Raw genomic sequence first — 16,101 nt, forward strand, 5'->3', positions numbered from 1 at the left:
GGCCATTACACTTATTTGAGGATATAGCTCACTTCTGGAGACACACTTTGGAGTTCCACGAAAGTCACCTGATTGTTGTGAAGAATCACATAAAGCCACCTATTTTGAAGCATTTTTTGCACATTTATTTGCACATGGACTATTATTTTTATTGATCATCACCCCATCTATATATTTATTTATTGTAATTTTTATGCTATTACACTTATATCTGAGCACTCATAGCTTTGGTATTTCACACTGAGAATATGTGATATTGTTTAGTATTGCTTCAACATATATTGTTTTATCATTGTGTATGTCTTGCACACCACTTCATTTGTATTGATTTATCATCTTATTGAAGTCACACAGTGTATATAGCTGTTCCACATGTTTTACATATTGTTACTCACCTTTTAAATTTTCTTCACATCATAGCTAGGATTATGTGTTATATCGAGCTGTAGGATTATTCATAGTTCTGGCTCCATATATTGCTGCATAATTTGTTTGGATCTTTGTGTACATCTAGCGAAACAAGCGCCGATTCCCCCCTTCCCTTCATTGTCAGGGAAATGGCGCTCTTGCAGTCTGCTGAAACATTCAGAGCGAATACTTTCAGGGGGGGGGGGGGGGATCCTTGCTGGTAGATCAGGGCAGTGACAGTATCTTTGATAAATTTGAGGAAGGAGTCTTGTGTTTCTCTAGATTTTTGATAGGTGACATCTGCGTTATAAATGGCCAAAAGGAAAAGGTAAATTGCAACTTTTTTATACCAGAAGAGGGACTTTCGTGTTGATAAATAGTGCTGCAGCATTTCTTGTTTAAATCCACCCCACCCCATGAACTTATTGTGCTCTTAGATACACCCAGGCTTTTGAATGGGACCACGTCTTCTGTGAAGTTTTACTGAGGTGTCATTGTGGATTGTGGACATGATGTACACATCTTTCCTATCCCTCCACTTCACGGCCAACACTTCCTCGTTCCTCAGGCTTGCCGGATCCCCCCTTCGTAGTTTTGTGGTGACTAAACGCTGTGGGGAGCCCTTCATGTTTTTTATTGCTGTACCGCAGGCCAAAGTTTTCTTAGGGTACAGATGGTGGAAAAGTGGCAAACTTGTATAATAATTGTCTACGTAAATGTGATACCCCTTTTGCAACAGTGGAAACGCTAGGTCCCAGACAATGTTTCCACTTATTCCCATGTACGTTGGGCACTAAGGGGGCTGGAGCTGGGAGTCTCTGCTTTCGTACACACAGAAGGCGTACACATATCCAGTGGTGCTTTCACAGAGCTTGTTGAGCTTTAATTTGTACCTGGCCCTCTTACTGGGAATGTATTGCTTAAATCCCAGCTGGACTGTGAAATGGACCAGGGATTCGTCCACAGAGATGTTCTAGTCAGGGACATAAAGTTCGGGAAACCTCTTAAAAAAAAAGTAATTAGGGGGAAAATTTTATATAGTTTTTCAAAATTGGGATGATCTTGGGGAGGGCACTGCGAGTTATCACTGAAATACAGGAAGCGCATTATGTCATAGCGGGACGTGGACATGACAGCTGAAAAAAATTGGCATGTGGTGGATGGGGTTGGTAGACCAATAAGAATGCAAATCATTTTTTTTTATAAGCCCCATATTGATTGTAAGGCAGAAAAACAAGCTAAACTCCTCCACTGTTAGGCGTCTCCGTTCAAAAGGACAGGTGTGGCATGAGTTGGGGTTGTTCTCTATGTAAAAGATTTGCTTGGTCCACGATGCTTTGAAGTAACTCGTCAGGGAAAAATACATTTAAAAAAAATCAATCACAGAAAAACTTTCAGTGTTGACCTGCACACCTGGCTGTGCTGTGAAAGCTTGTAGCTTGTAGCTGACCCTGAGTTAGAAGGTAACCATAATGAGTTTGCTAAACTGTCTGGAAGATGAGTTTGGGCTCTAATTCTTTAGGTCTGGTGTGAAATTCCAGTGTTTGTACTGGGCCTTTCCTCCTGGGGTCTAGCACTGTTGGCGTTTGCCGATTGGCCATTGGGATGTATGGTGCTGCTGGTGGCTGCTTGGTTTTCAGAACATCTTTTAGGATGGACTGCTTTCTCCCCTGATTCGGTCGCTGATGTACTGCATGCAAAGGGCTTGAATTCTGAACTGGATTTGGAACTGGAATTGGACAGTGAGTGCTCTCATCCGTCAGGCTTAGAAATTGATATGCCTCTTCGGTAGTAAAAACTTTTTTGGACATGGTGGCTTGTATGACAGGTGACACTGATGGGCTGAATGACAGGTTGTGATGGGCTGCACGATAGGTAGTGATGGGCTGCACATCAGGTACTCATGGGCTGCAAGTCAGGTACTAATGGGATGCAGGTCAGGTACTGTTGGGCTGCACGACAGGGGTGATGGGCTGGTGACAGGTACTCGGATGCTCTGATGAGCTAGAGACAGGTATGCTGATGGGCTAGTGATAGGTAGGCTGATGGGCTGGTGACAGGTACTCTAAAGGGTTGATGACAGGTACTCAGGTGCTCTGATGAGCTGGAGACAGGTACTCTGATGAACAGGTGACAGGTACTCGGGTGCTCTGTTGAGCTGTCACAGGTACTCGGGTGCTCTGATGAGATGGGGACAGGTACTCGGGTGCTCTGATGAGCTGGTGACAGGTACTCGGGTGCTCTGATGAGCAGGTGACAGGTCTCCGGGTACTCTGATGAGCTAGTAACAGGGACTCGGGTGCTCTTAAGAGCTGGTGACAGGTACTCGGGTACTCTGATGGGCTGGTGACAGGTACTTGGATGCTCTGATGAGCTAGTGACAGGTACTCAGGTACTCTGATGAGCAGGTGACAGGTACTCTGATGGACTGATGACAGGTACTCCGATTGGCTGGTGACAGGTACTCGGGTGCTTTGATGAGCTTGAGGCAGGTACGCTGATGGGCTGGTGACCGGTACTCTGATGGGCTGGTGACCGGTACTCTGATGGGCTGGTGACAGGTACTCGGGTGCTCTGATGGGCTGGTAACAGGCACTCAGGTGCTCTGATGGGCTGGTGACAGGTACTCGGGTATTCTGATGAGCAGGTGACAGGTACTTGGGTACTCTGATGAGCAGGTGATAGGTACTCGGGGACTCTGATGAGCTGGTGATCGGTACTTGGGTACTGGTTGACCACGATAGGTACACATTGACCATTATGTAGAAAGCAGTGAAACTATGCTTTTAATCAAACAAGTTCTTTATTGATAAAAAAAAAAAAAAACACAAATACAAAGAAGCAAACAGAGGAATTGTCATGGTAATACAGCAATATAGGTGATGTCAAAGAAAGAATACTTAGGTACATCCATCGCATATGGTCAGAGTTGTATAAAGTACTCGAAACCCATACTTGAGTAAAAGTACAAGTGCTCGATCAAAAAGTGACTTGAGTAGAAGTGGAAGTGCTCGATCAAAAAGTGACTTGAGTAGAAGTACTAAAGTATTCAACATTTTTTGTACTTAAGTATTGCAAGTAGTTTTTTTTAAAATGTTGCTACTCAAGTACTGAAAGTAAAAGTACAAGTACTGTGTTATGTAGTTATTAAAGAAAGAAGTCAAAAGTTTGAACATCATATTTTTTTTTATTATTTCAAATGCAGCTTTTATTTATACATACAGTAGCTTTTATTTTCGTATGCGCTGATAATACACATGTTTTGAGCTTCATGAAATCAGCCATCTACTGTTCTGGCAGTGGTAATTTTTATAATAGTAACGAGTAACTATGCAGCACAAAAAAAAAAAAATCGGAGTAGAAGTATTGAAATCATCGAAAAAATATAGTGAAGTAAAAGTGGAAGTAGGAGAAAAAAATTCTACTCTAGGAAAGTACAGATAACGCCTTTCGGTACTTAAGTACAGTAGTGAAGTAGTTCTACTTAGTTACTATATATCTCTGCATATGATGAGCATAAGAATTGCCAAGCTGTAACAATAGTAGCTCTATGTTCCTGACAGAATACAAAAGCGAGAGGGGTGGTGAAAAAAAAAAAAGATTCAATACAAACAGCAGTATAAAATCAAATGCATGTCTCTGGGGGCTGCACCCATCTGTCCCATATTTTGTAAAACCTGGAAGGACACCCATGGTGGGCATATATTAACTTTTTGTAGGGTAGCGTGTTAACCTCTCGGAGCCAGTCATGAAAGGTGGGGGGTTTGTCGCGCATCCATTGTCGTGCAATCACTTTCCTAGCCAGAAACAGTGTCTCATGCAAAAAGAGGGTAGTAAATTTGTCTACGCTGGTGTCAGGGAATAGAAACTATGCTTTTAAGTCAGAGGTCTCAAACTCAATTTACCTCAAGGGCCACTGGACATGTTTTTCATATCCAATGGGGGCCGCATGCAAACTTTCAAACTTCAAAAACAACAATAAACTATATACAGTGGTAGTTACTGCTTGCTACCAGTCACTCACTGTGAGCCTCACGGTCTCACTGTGCCCATCAAATGCAGCCTTTTTAGTGCCCACCAAATGCAGCCTCACTGTGCCCATCAAATGCAGCTTCACTGTGCCTTGTAACCTGTAGCCTTCTAAAAAGGGAACCACTTTATTTACCAGCCCTTTCCAATAAGTCAGGGAGGGTGTCACTGGCTTCTTCCAGTAAAGGATCAATGCCTTGCAAGCATAAAATAGCCATAGAGTAGGATGAGCCCTGATCAGTGCCAGACCTTTCACAAGACCAAGAAGGCAAACTGTCATCGTCATGGGCAGGGGTAGGGAAGTGACCTCTGTTATACAGTGCAGGACAACTTTCCAGAAGTCCTGAACCACTGGACAGTACCAAAAGATATGTCCGAAAGTAGCCAGGAAGTGAAGTAACGCCAACACTCTGTCGAGACCGGCGGATAAATACTGGACAGTTTAGCTGGGGTATATTATATCCTGTGTAGGAATTCAAAGTGAATAAACCTGTCCCTTGCTGGCACTAATCGAGTAAAGGAGAAACTCCACATGCAGATCCAATCCTCCCCATTTAGATCCAGGACTTCCTCCACCCATTTAGTTACTGAAGGGGGAGAAACAGGGAAAAGTTCTTTATATATTTCAGACAGTCTTTTTTGGAGTCATCAAGTAATATATATTTTCCAAAGTTGAGGGCCTAATCTTCAAGATAGTGGAGCCAGATTGGGAGACAAAATAATATACTAGTTTTAGCAAGTGTCTAAAGCTAAAAACAAAACTTTAATATACTGCAGCTTATCAGTGCTTAGGCCCAGTGGCAGGCTTTTTCCCTTCATTTTCACTGTTGTCACCCTAGAACACACTTCCTGTGTTAGGGTGACAACACTCACTTGTTGTACTCTATCTGTGGGGGGAGCCATCAGTGTTACGAGGCTGCTTTCTTGATTTGGAACACTAACCACTCCTACACTCGTCATCTCCATTACAGAGGGGACATTCTTCTGTAGTGCACATAAGATAGCTTTGAAGAATGATAACAATATTGGATTTATCAGTACATTGCACAGGAAGGTACAAGGACACTAAAATTCTGGCAACATAAAGATAGACTTATAAGCTGCAATATATTCAATTTGTGTTCTTGGGTTTAGATAATCTTTAATGTCTTTCTGATACTTTCTTTGATATCTTTATTTCTTATGCTGTATATTACAGGATTAACCATTGGAGTCACAACTGTATAGATAACAGAGGCTGCTTTGTCCTGTTCTGGGAAGTAACTGGACTGAGGTCGTATATGCATGAACATGATAGTACCATAGTAGATGGAGACCACAGCAATATGGGAGACACAAGTGGAGAAAACCTTCCTTCTTTCTGTTACAGAATGGATGTTTATCACAGTTAAGGTGATGCAAAGGTAGGACAGAAAAATTAGGAAGAACGTACCGAATGCAAAGAGGGCAGTTGCAATGATGCCTGATACCTGATTGAGATAGATATCCTTGCAGGAGAGCCGAAGTAAAGGTGGTATCTCACAGAAAAAGTGGTCAATAACATTAGACTTACAGAACGGCAGCTGAAATGTGAACATTGCTTGGATAGCTGAATTCTTAAAGCCTAGAAACCAGGATGCAATAGCCAGACATAGACAGAGTTGTTTGTCCATTATCATATTGTACTGTAATGGCTTACAAATCGCAATATATCTATCAAAGGCCATGACAGTCAGTATTAAGCATTCTGCACCTCCAAGAGCCAGATGGAAATACATCTGAGCTGCACATCCTAGGAAAGATATAGTTCTATCCTGTGATATGGTGTTTACCAGTATTCTGGGTACCACTGTTGATGAGAAGCAGATGTCAATGATGGCAAGGTTAGTTAAGAAAAAGTACATGGGGGTTTGGAGACGGGAATTAAGTCTCACCATGATAATGAGAAGACAATTTCCAGATATTGTCACCATATACATTATAAAGAAGATCAGAAACAAGATTGGTTTTAAATAAGGAATATCAGACAGTCCAAGAAGGATGAATTTTTTTGAATAAGTTTGATTGAAGAGCTCCATTCCATTGTTTGGTAATTTTTTGTTATTAAGTGTAAATGGTAATGAAAATTAAAACATGCTTGTTGTGTACTAATACAAATACACAAATGAAACCAATTAATTAATACAAGTTTAATCAAATAAAATACATGTTTATTTTTAGGCAAACTCTTTTGAATTGATAAAGTGGGGAAGGGTTAGACTCTATCTTTTGCAGTTCATATTCCCATTGGTGAGTTTCATGCTTCTATTTGTACTGCCACCAAGAAAGAAAGAGGGAAAATCCAACATTTTACAGTTGTTTCCAGAACAAGAGATAAGGGGAAATCTTCCGATGGGAACATCTGTTCTGGGAACAAGTGTCTAAGAAGGGAACTCCTCTTACATTGGGAGATTACCTTCTTTTTGCATCTCTGGGACAGGAAGCAAAGTGAAATGTCCCCAATGGTACACAGCACAAAAAAAAAAAAATCCCACAACTAAAAAAAACTGAATTTTTGTAAAATCTTACCGTAAAATTCCTTTCTCTGAGTCCTCCGACAGTCCCCACCCATTCACACAGACTTCACTAATGGGGTATTGCTTCCCCTCCGCAGGAGTTTCTAGGCAAAAGACTTGTAAAAGAACAATTCATCTACATAGTCACACCCATGGGGGCTGTCCTTCGCGTCCAATACCCCCCTGCAATAGCCATCCCAACTCAGTTTGGTCGCAAGCAGTGAAAGTGTAGAAAAAAAACCAAAAGAGGGACGGGGGCGGCGACTGTCGGAGGACTCAGAGAAAGGAATTTTACGGTAATATTTTACAAAAATTCTGTTTTCTCTTACGTCCTCTGACAGTCGCCGCCCATTCACACAGTCTTCACTAATGGGGATGTCCCAAAGCAGTGTAGACATGAGGGGTGGGCAACGCAACCATCAGAAAAGCAACGCAGTACCCACATCAGAGAAAGGAACCTTACATTAGCAGAAAGGTAACCTTCTGGGTAACAAAAAAGGGCTTAACAGGAGCAACAACACAGGAAATCTAATAACCAAGGGGAAAACAACCCCCAACAGCTAGGGACCAGTACAAAACCAGGGTCCCCTATGGCACTGCCGCACAGAAAACTTTGCGGCCAATGGAGGCATCGGCTGATGCCAGAACTTTAATCCTGTAATCTTTGGAATTTGGAAAAGGTGTGCACCGACGACCAAGTCGCAGCCTTGCACAACAGGGACAGAACCAAGTTCAAGTCCCATGGAGGTAAGGGCTCCCTTCTAGGAGGGGCCAAGTGAGGCACACCTTGAATAAAGGTGCGAATTAAGGAATGAGACGCCACAGGGCGCTGGAAAAGAACAGCCAGGGCATATACCTGGCCTTTAATCATGGCCAACGCAAGGCGCTGGTCCACACCAGCCTGGAGGAAAGCCAACACCCTCATCACCGAGTAGGAACGAGGAGAGAAACCCCTGGACTCACACCAGGCAAAATAAGCTTTCCATGTACGGTAATAAATCTTACCAGAAGAGGCTTTTCTAGCCTTGATCAAAGTAGGAATGACCTCTGAGGAGAGACCCCTGTCCCTCAGGACCTGGCTTTCAACAGCCAGGCCATTAACGCCAGCGACTGTAAAGCAGGATGGAAGATTGGTCCCTGAGACAGTAGATCTTCTCGCATTGGTAGCTGCCACGGAGGCTCTACGGCCAGGTGAGCGATGTCCGCGTACCAGGACCGGCGAGGCCAGTCCAGCGCAACCAGAATTACCATTGATTGTTCCGAGGCCACCCTGCGAAGGAACCTGGACAACAACTGAATCGGAGGAAAGGCATATATCAGATGATACTGACGCCAAGGCACCACCAGCGCATTCGAGGCATCTGCCAGAGGATCGCGCATTCTTGCCACGAACCTTTCCACCTTGTGGTTTAGCCGAGACGCGAACAGATCCACATCCGGGGATCCCCACTTCGCACACAGCATCTGAAACTCCTCCGGGTGTAGGGACCATTCCCCCTGGTCCAGGGTCTGGCGGCTCAGATAGTCGGCCTGCCAATTCTCCACACCCAGAATGTGAACTGCCGATATCGCCGAGACATGAGTCTCTGCCCAAGACAGGATACTGGTCACCTCCTGGGCCACCCGGCCACTCCTGGTGCCCCCTTGGTGGTTGATGTAAGCCATTGTCCGTCTGCACCCATACAGGACGGCCCTGAAGACGATCCGACCAATGGAGCAGGCACAGCCTGATCACTCTCAATTCCAAAATGTTTATCGGAAGAGAGGACTCCTCCCCCGACCAAGTGCCCTGGGCAGACAGGTTGCCCAGGACTCCACCCCAGCCCGACAGGCTGGCATCCGTGGTACAGTATCACCGTCCACAGAATCAGCCGGAAGGATTTTCCTTCCGACACAGCCGGGGACTGAAGCCACCACAAGAGATCCATTCTGGTTTGGCGACTCAGAGACACACTCAGGCCCAAGGACTGAGCTGGTCTGTCCAACCTGGCCAGGATCTCCGCTTGGAGAGATCGTGTGGGAAACTGTGCAAATGGTATCGCCTCGAAGGCTGACACCATCAACCCCAGGGCCCGCATACAGGTCCTGAGCAATGAGGATTCGTTGTCCCTGAGGGACCTGACCTCGGACTGTAGGGTCCGGAGCTTGTCCTCCGGTAAGAACACCTTTGCTTGAGCAGAGTCCAGGATCATTCCCAGATACGGGAGCCGAACGGAAGGCGTCAAGGTCGACTTCTGAATGTTGATTGTCCAACCGAATTCCTGGAGCGTCTGGACTGTAGTGGGCAGATCGCATAACAGGCTCTGACTGGCACTCGATCTTAGCAGGAGATCATCCAGATAACCCAAGACCGCAATGCCCTGTGCCCGCAACAGGCCCAGAAAAGGCGCCAACACTTTGGTAAAGACCCATGGAGCCGAAGCGAGACCGAAAGATAACGCTACAAACTGGTAATGATCCTCTGCGATAGCGAATTGGAGGTACCTCTGATGACCCTCGAAAATGGGGATGTGCAGATACGCATTCTTCAGGTCTATAGAGGCCAGGAACTCCCCCGGATTCAGGGAGGCCACCACCGAGCGGAGTGATTCCATGCGGAATTTCCGAATGTGCACGAAGCTGTTCAGAGCTTTTAAGTCCAAAATCGGACGCACTTTGCCCTCATTTCTGGGCACAGTGAACAGATTTGAATAAAACCACCGAAACCTGTCTCGATGAGGCACCGGGACGACAACCCCCTGGGCTAGGAGATCCTCCACCGCTTGACGCAGGTCCTGCAACCACCCTGGGGTCAAATGAAGATTTGAGGGAAAGAATCTGTCTGCTGGCCGCGAAAGAAATTCGATCTTGTACCCTTGTGCAAACAATGCGGTACTTGACCTACTGACTACCAACAATACAGACCTGCTCACGGATATAGAAATACAGGGCAACTTAGGAAACAGTGACCATAGGTCAATAAGTTTCAGTATTAATTACAGTAGAGGGGTAATATAAGGACGCTGAATTTCAAAAGAGCCAATTTCCCAAAACTGCGCCCGCTGCTAGAAAATATCAATTGGGATAGAACCCTGGGAACAAAGAACACGGAGGAAAAATGGGAGTGCTTCAAGAGCATACTTAACAAGGGGATTGACCAGTGCATTCCAAAGGGAAATAAATTTAAAAGAGCAAAACTAAACCCTGGGTGGCTAAACTCCAACATAAAAATGCATATTAGTGCTAAAGAAAAGGCCTTCAAAAAAAACAAGACTGAGGGGTCATTGGCAGCATTTAAGCATTACAAAGAGTGTAATAAGAAATGTAAAAACGAAATCAGGGTGGCTAAAATAGAACATGAGAGACATATAGCAGAGGAGAGTAAAAAGAACCCCAAGAAATTCTTTAAGCATATAAACAGTAAGAAAGCGAGGCCAGAACACATTGGCCCCATAAAAGATGACAAAGGAAATATGGCCACTGAGGACAGAGAAAAGGCGGAAGTGTTAAATAATTTCTTCTCTTCAGTCTTCACAAAAGAATCGGGGGGCTACACGAACCTAGCTTGTAAGGCCGAACTAAACAACACACCTCAGGAAATACCGCCATGGCTAACAGAAGATAGACTTAAAACTAAACTAGAGAAACTTAACATAAAAAAATCACCAGGACCGGATGGCTTGCACCCGAGGGTTCTTAAAGAGCTCAGCCAGGTGATTGCCAGACCATTATTCTTGATCTTTAAGGATAGTTTACAGACGGTATGGTGCCAGCTGATTGGAAAAAAGCCAACGTGGTACCAATATTTAAAAAGGGGCCGAGATGTATCCCGGGTAACTATAGGCCGGTCAGCCTAACATCTGTAGTCTGAAAGATTTTGGAGGGGATGTTAAGGGACCACATACAAGACTTTAGTAATGAAAACTGTATTATCAGTAGTAATCAGCATGGATTCAGGAAAAATCGTTCTTGCAGGCATCTGCCAGAGGATCGCGCATTCTTGCCACGAACCTTTCCACCTTGTGGTTTAGCCGAGACGCGAACAGATCCACATCCGGGGATCCCCACTTCGCACACAGCATCTGAAACACCTCCGGGTGTAGGGACCATTCCCCCTGGTCCAGGGTCTGGCGGCTCAGATAGTCGGCCTGCCAATTCTCCACACCCAGAATGTGAACTGCCGATATCGCCGAGACATGAGTCTCTGCCCAAGACAGGATACTGGTCACCTCCTGGGCCACCCGGCCACTCCTGGTGCCCCCTTGGTGGTTGATGTAAGCCATTGTCCGTCTGCACCCATACAGGACGGCCCTGAAGACGATCCGACCAATGGAGCAGGCACAGCCTGATCACTCTCAATTCCAAAAATGTTTATCGGAAGAGAGGACTCCTCCCCCGACCAAGTGCCCTGGGCAGACAGGTTGCCCAGGACTCCACCCCAGCCCGACAGGCTGGCATCCGTGGTACAGTATCACCGTCCACAGAATCAGCCGGAAGGATTTTCCTTCCGACACAGCCGGGGACTGAAGCCACCACAAGGCGTTTTAACCTTAAAATGCGTAAGGGGTTCTTCACTGTAAGAGCGGTAAGGATGTGGAATTCTCTTCCACAAGCAGTCGTATCAGTAGGGAGCATTGATAGTTTAAAAAACGATTAGATGGGCACCTTAGAGACCACAACATACAGGGGTATACAATGTACGGTTAAAAGCAAACACACACACACACATCATAGGTTGAACTGGATGGACTGATGTCTTTTTTCAACCTCACTAAATATGTAACTATGTAACCCTGATCGAATGATTTCCTGAACCCACCTGTCCGTGGTCCGGAGCAGCCAAGGTTGAAGGAAACCGCGCAAACGTCCCCCCACCCCTGAAACGGGTGAGGGCGCCCCTTCAGGCAGAGGCGGACTGAGCCGCCGACCCAGCTTGGCCGGATTTTTGTTTGCCGAACCAGGGCTTTTTCTGGCCACCTTGGCACTTGAAGGGTTTTCCCTTGTTCTGCGCCTTGAAGGCACGAAAGGACCCCTGATTAGGTTTAAAGGAGAAGCCCTGCTTGCCGCGGAAAAACTTACCCTTAGGGTTCTGGGGTAGCAGTGTGCTCTTACCCCCAGTGACTCCTTTAACCAATTCATCCAGGGATTCCCCAAAAAGGCGAGACCCCGCATAGGGGATATCCGCCACCGTCTTCCTGGATTTCTGGTCAGCCGACCAGCTCTTCAACCAGATAAGATGACGGTTAATTACTGCGACACAGGACAGGCGCACAGCTAAAGGGGACTCATTTAAGGCCGCATTGCACAAATACATGACCCCTTGATAAATCTGATCCACCATCTCCACGGTAGTGGGGGGGGGCAGAATCAGCCACGAGGGTGCGTTTGAGCACCTTGGTCCAATCCGCCACAGCCTGAGCCACCATAACAGAGGCAAAAATAGGCTTGAGCATGGAACCCGCCACCATATAAGAATGTCGGACAAGAGATTCCAGCCTCCTATCAGTAGGGTCCCTAAACACCGGAGAATCTTCGGCGGGGAGCTGAGTAGCCTTGTTCAATCTGGCTACCGTGTGATCCACTTGAGGAGGCACACACCAGCGCGCAATCGTAGTAGCCGCAAAAGGGTAGAGAAGTTGAAACTTCTTAGGTACCACGAAGATGCGTTTTAAATTACGCCATAGTTCATTCACCTTATGGTGAAACTCTGCGGGGCAAGGAAAAACCTGCGCCGTCTTGCGGGTCCTGTGTGTCCCAAAAGAGGACACAACGCCCCGGGGGAGTGGGCTCATCCTCCAAATGTAGTGTTTCCTTTACGGCAAGAATCCGCGCATCCATAACTGCGCGTTCCTCGGGCGACCCAGGGGGGGGAATCATCCACCCCTGCAACCTCCGCCTCCCCCTCGGACTCTTGCGGGTCCTGAGAAGAACGAGACCCCGAAAGGGCCACGCTACCTAAAGCAACTATGTCACATTAAGAATCAGATGAAAAGGAAATCCTAGGCCTTTTTCTAGCAGCACGGTCAGACATCAGCACATCCATTTCTGACACCAAAGTTGCCACAACAGCAGACAAATTAGTCAGGGCAGAGGATTCGGAGGAACCTGAATCCCCCACCAAAGCTGGAGGGAATTTGCTGTCCTGGGATTCCATAGCAGAAATAAAAAGTTTTTTTTTTGAATACTGGCCCCCTTAAGAGCGCCGCGGCCCCCCGCAGCACACCGCTATAAGGACTGTGACACACAGATCCCCCGCAGGGTCAAAACTGGCCAGGAAGATCTGCACAAGTAGTAAAGTAAAGGAACAGCAGGACAGAACCCCCCAAGTGTGTTACCAGCTCCTTTGGTCGGCTCTGAGAGAAGGGAGGAAGTGATGTCATCGCTGGAGGCTGAACCAAGGCTGCAGACCAAGGGAAAATGGATGCCTATTGAAACTAATGGGAGGCTTCGGCAAGATGGCCGCCGACATGTGCTTGGAACGACCGTTTGCCACACACAAGATGGCGCCGCAAGGCGCCAAAATCACTACATAGCATGCTGTATTAAGTGCCCATAGTGAAGCCAGACATGCTGCCCACACCTAAAATGGCAGACCGGCGGTTTTTAACCCCGCAGCGGTCGCCGCATGTGTCTGTACCTCCAAGCACCCTAAAGTGACATTAGGAGAGGGATCCCCAAAACCCCACACAGCGCTGCTGTGAGAGAACAAAACCCCTGCAGGGACTGGGACTAGGGAGCCCAAAAATGCACAGACATAGGGGGACACCACAGACACACATGGACTGCCGACCCAAGACAGAGGCCCCACACAGAGTGTACTTACCTGTACCCGATGGCGTGGGGTGCCTCATATCAAACGGGAAACCGCCCACCTTCAGATGGCAGGGGAGTGCCGTCAGCCAAAAAACGCAGGACACTAGAAGTGCATGGACGAACCTATGCCGTGTCCAGTGAGGTAGCCACCTCACAGGCTGCATCCCTGAGGACAGGGATGGGTCATTTGCGAGGCCAGGGCGAACACATAGCCTGCGGAACGCTCGATAGCAGGCTGGGATTCCATCTGATCCTCTGTCCTGCAGAGCCAGGACGGTCAGTCCGATTCCCAGCTCCGCAAACGTCGTCTTCATCCGAAGATCCAACTAACTAGTGCTAATAAAATAAACAGCTAGGAATGTAAAGAAAAAAATGACAAACTGAGTTGGGATAGCTATTGCAGGGGGGTATTGGACTAGAAGGACAGCCCCCATGGGTATGACTATGTAGATGAATTGTTCTTTTACAAGTCTTTTGCCTAGAAACTCCTGCGGAGAGGAAGCAATACCCCATTAGTGAAGACTGTGTGAATGGGCGGCGACTGTCAGAGGACGTAAGAGAAAAAAGTTTTGGCCATACATATATTTTTATGTTTATGCAGTGGCTACCAAGATTAATTATTAGCCTTATTATCATTCAGGGTCTCCTAGTAAATTCTCTGCAATCAACAAAGGTAAATCATGCAATTTATATGGCTGCAATAAAGACCTAGACTGCCAAAATGTGTCTTGTATCAACCTAGAATCCATGGCAGGCTAGATGTTCCCAATTACAAAATTATTATTAGGCCTCCCAACTAACTCCACTGACTAACTTTTACACTGTCACCAAGACATTCCTATGGGTATCACCTAAAGCAATCAATTGTGATCCCCTAAGTATGGATAATTTGCTTTGGCTTCTCTCCAACTATAGAGTGACCCTACAAAATCCAATCTCAGTCCATTCTCTGAGGCTTTGGGACACCCTTAAATACTAAGGTGGTCTTATATCACTGCACTTACCCTGATGTCATTTCTTCAAAATCCTTCTTTCACCCCAGGTTTTGAAGAGTCAAATTCATTCAGACAATGATCCAGGTATGAAATTTCATACCTCTACCACCTTGCTACCACTAACAGAATGAAACCATTCCCAGTGTTGCAGGCTGCCTATAACTTTCCTTAATCTGAGTTGTTCCGATATCTACAGATCAAAATTTTGTTAGCACCACGATTTGTCCCCAATCAGATGGGACATCATTGACCTCCTTCAAGCAGAAATGTCAAGACAATCCACGCTCCGCAAGCTTGTGCTATTCTCATTCCAAATCTCTTCCACATCATTCTCACATGGACAAGTGGATTAGGGACCCTAAATATCAAATTAGTCATATTCACAACATGTCTTAGCATTAGAAACCAACTATACCATTGGTAAAAAATATTTCAGACCATAGTAACTGCCCTCCCCCCCATACTTAGTGCCACATCCCTGGAAACAAGTAAAGTGGAAGGGATAATGGATGGAATTTTATTTGGCACCAAAAATTTCATTTATATAAAGTGCAAAAGTTTATTGTACATCATATAAAATATTATGATGTACAATAAACTTTTGCACTTTTTATAATTGTAATTTTTTGGTGCTGATAAAATCCCATCCATTATCCCTTCCACTTTAATTCTATACCATTGGTATCTGGTCCCTACATGATTTGCCCACTTTACCCCAGGCTGTTTAGGGCAATTCTTCTGAGGTTGTCCAGAGCAAGGAATGTATTTACGCAAATGGTAGATTTGTCTAAAGCCCAATCTCTGTTTAAACGTGTATACAATATATGAACGTTACTATTAGACACCACAATACTCATGAACCCAAGTGAAGCTTTACTCAATCTTAAACTGGACAGACTGACAGACACTAAACAAAATACTGCAAAAGCATGGCTATCCACCACCTTTTCACTGTCTGAAGTTACTGTAAGGCCATAGTTCACAACACATTTTCCAAGGAAAATCTAATTGACTCAATGCATAAATTCAAAGAAAGCTCACGCATCTCACACTTTTGCTGACAGACTTTGGCCGATGATTAAGAGACCTTAAATCTCACCCATTCCTTTTGACCTGGAACTCTCCATTGTTAGACTGGGACACTCATTACTCCCCATACTTCTCCTTTCTGATCCTTTCCCATACCCCATTCTAATTTAAAACTGCCAACATGTGTGTAGAAAATGTGGGATGCTGATCACCCAGCCTGGTACATACATGTACAGTGTAATGGCCTCAGCCAGCGCCACTCCACTGGCCATGCCCCCTGAGGCCATTACCTACAATAATATGCAATAGGTGAG

The 16,101-nt window shown here is 45.7% G+C and overlaps 1 protein-coding gene across 1 annotated transcript; it reads right to left on the reverse strand.

Annotated features, from left to right (window-relative positions):
* Positions 1 to 5,567: 5,567 nt before the first annotated feature.
* On the reverse strand, positions 5,568 to 6,494 carry LOC309564303 (olfactory receptor 5V1-like; the record flags this gene model as incomplete). The annotated part of the gene is made up of 1 exon (XM_082268929.1): positions 5,568 to 6,494. The coding sequence occupies one exon, from the start codon at positions 6,492 to 6,494 to the stop codon at positions 5,568 to 5,570; it is 927 nt and encodes a 308-aa protein (XP_082125055.1).
* Positions 6,495 to 16,101: the final 9,607 nt, after the last annotated feature.

The sequence above is a fragment of the Pelophylax lessonae genome (assembly GCF_965119305.1).
Source record: "Pelophylax lessonae genome assembly, chromosome: 9".
NCBI classification, from domain to species: Eukaryota; Metazoa; Chordata; class Amphibia; order Anura; family Ranidae; genus Pelophylax; species Pelophylax lessonae.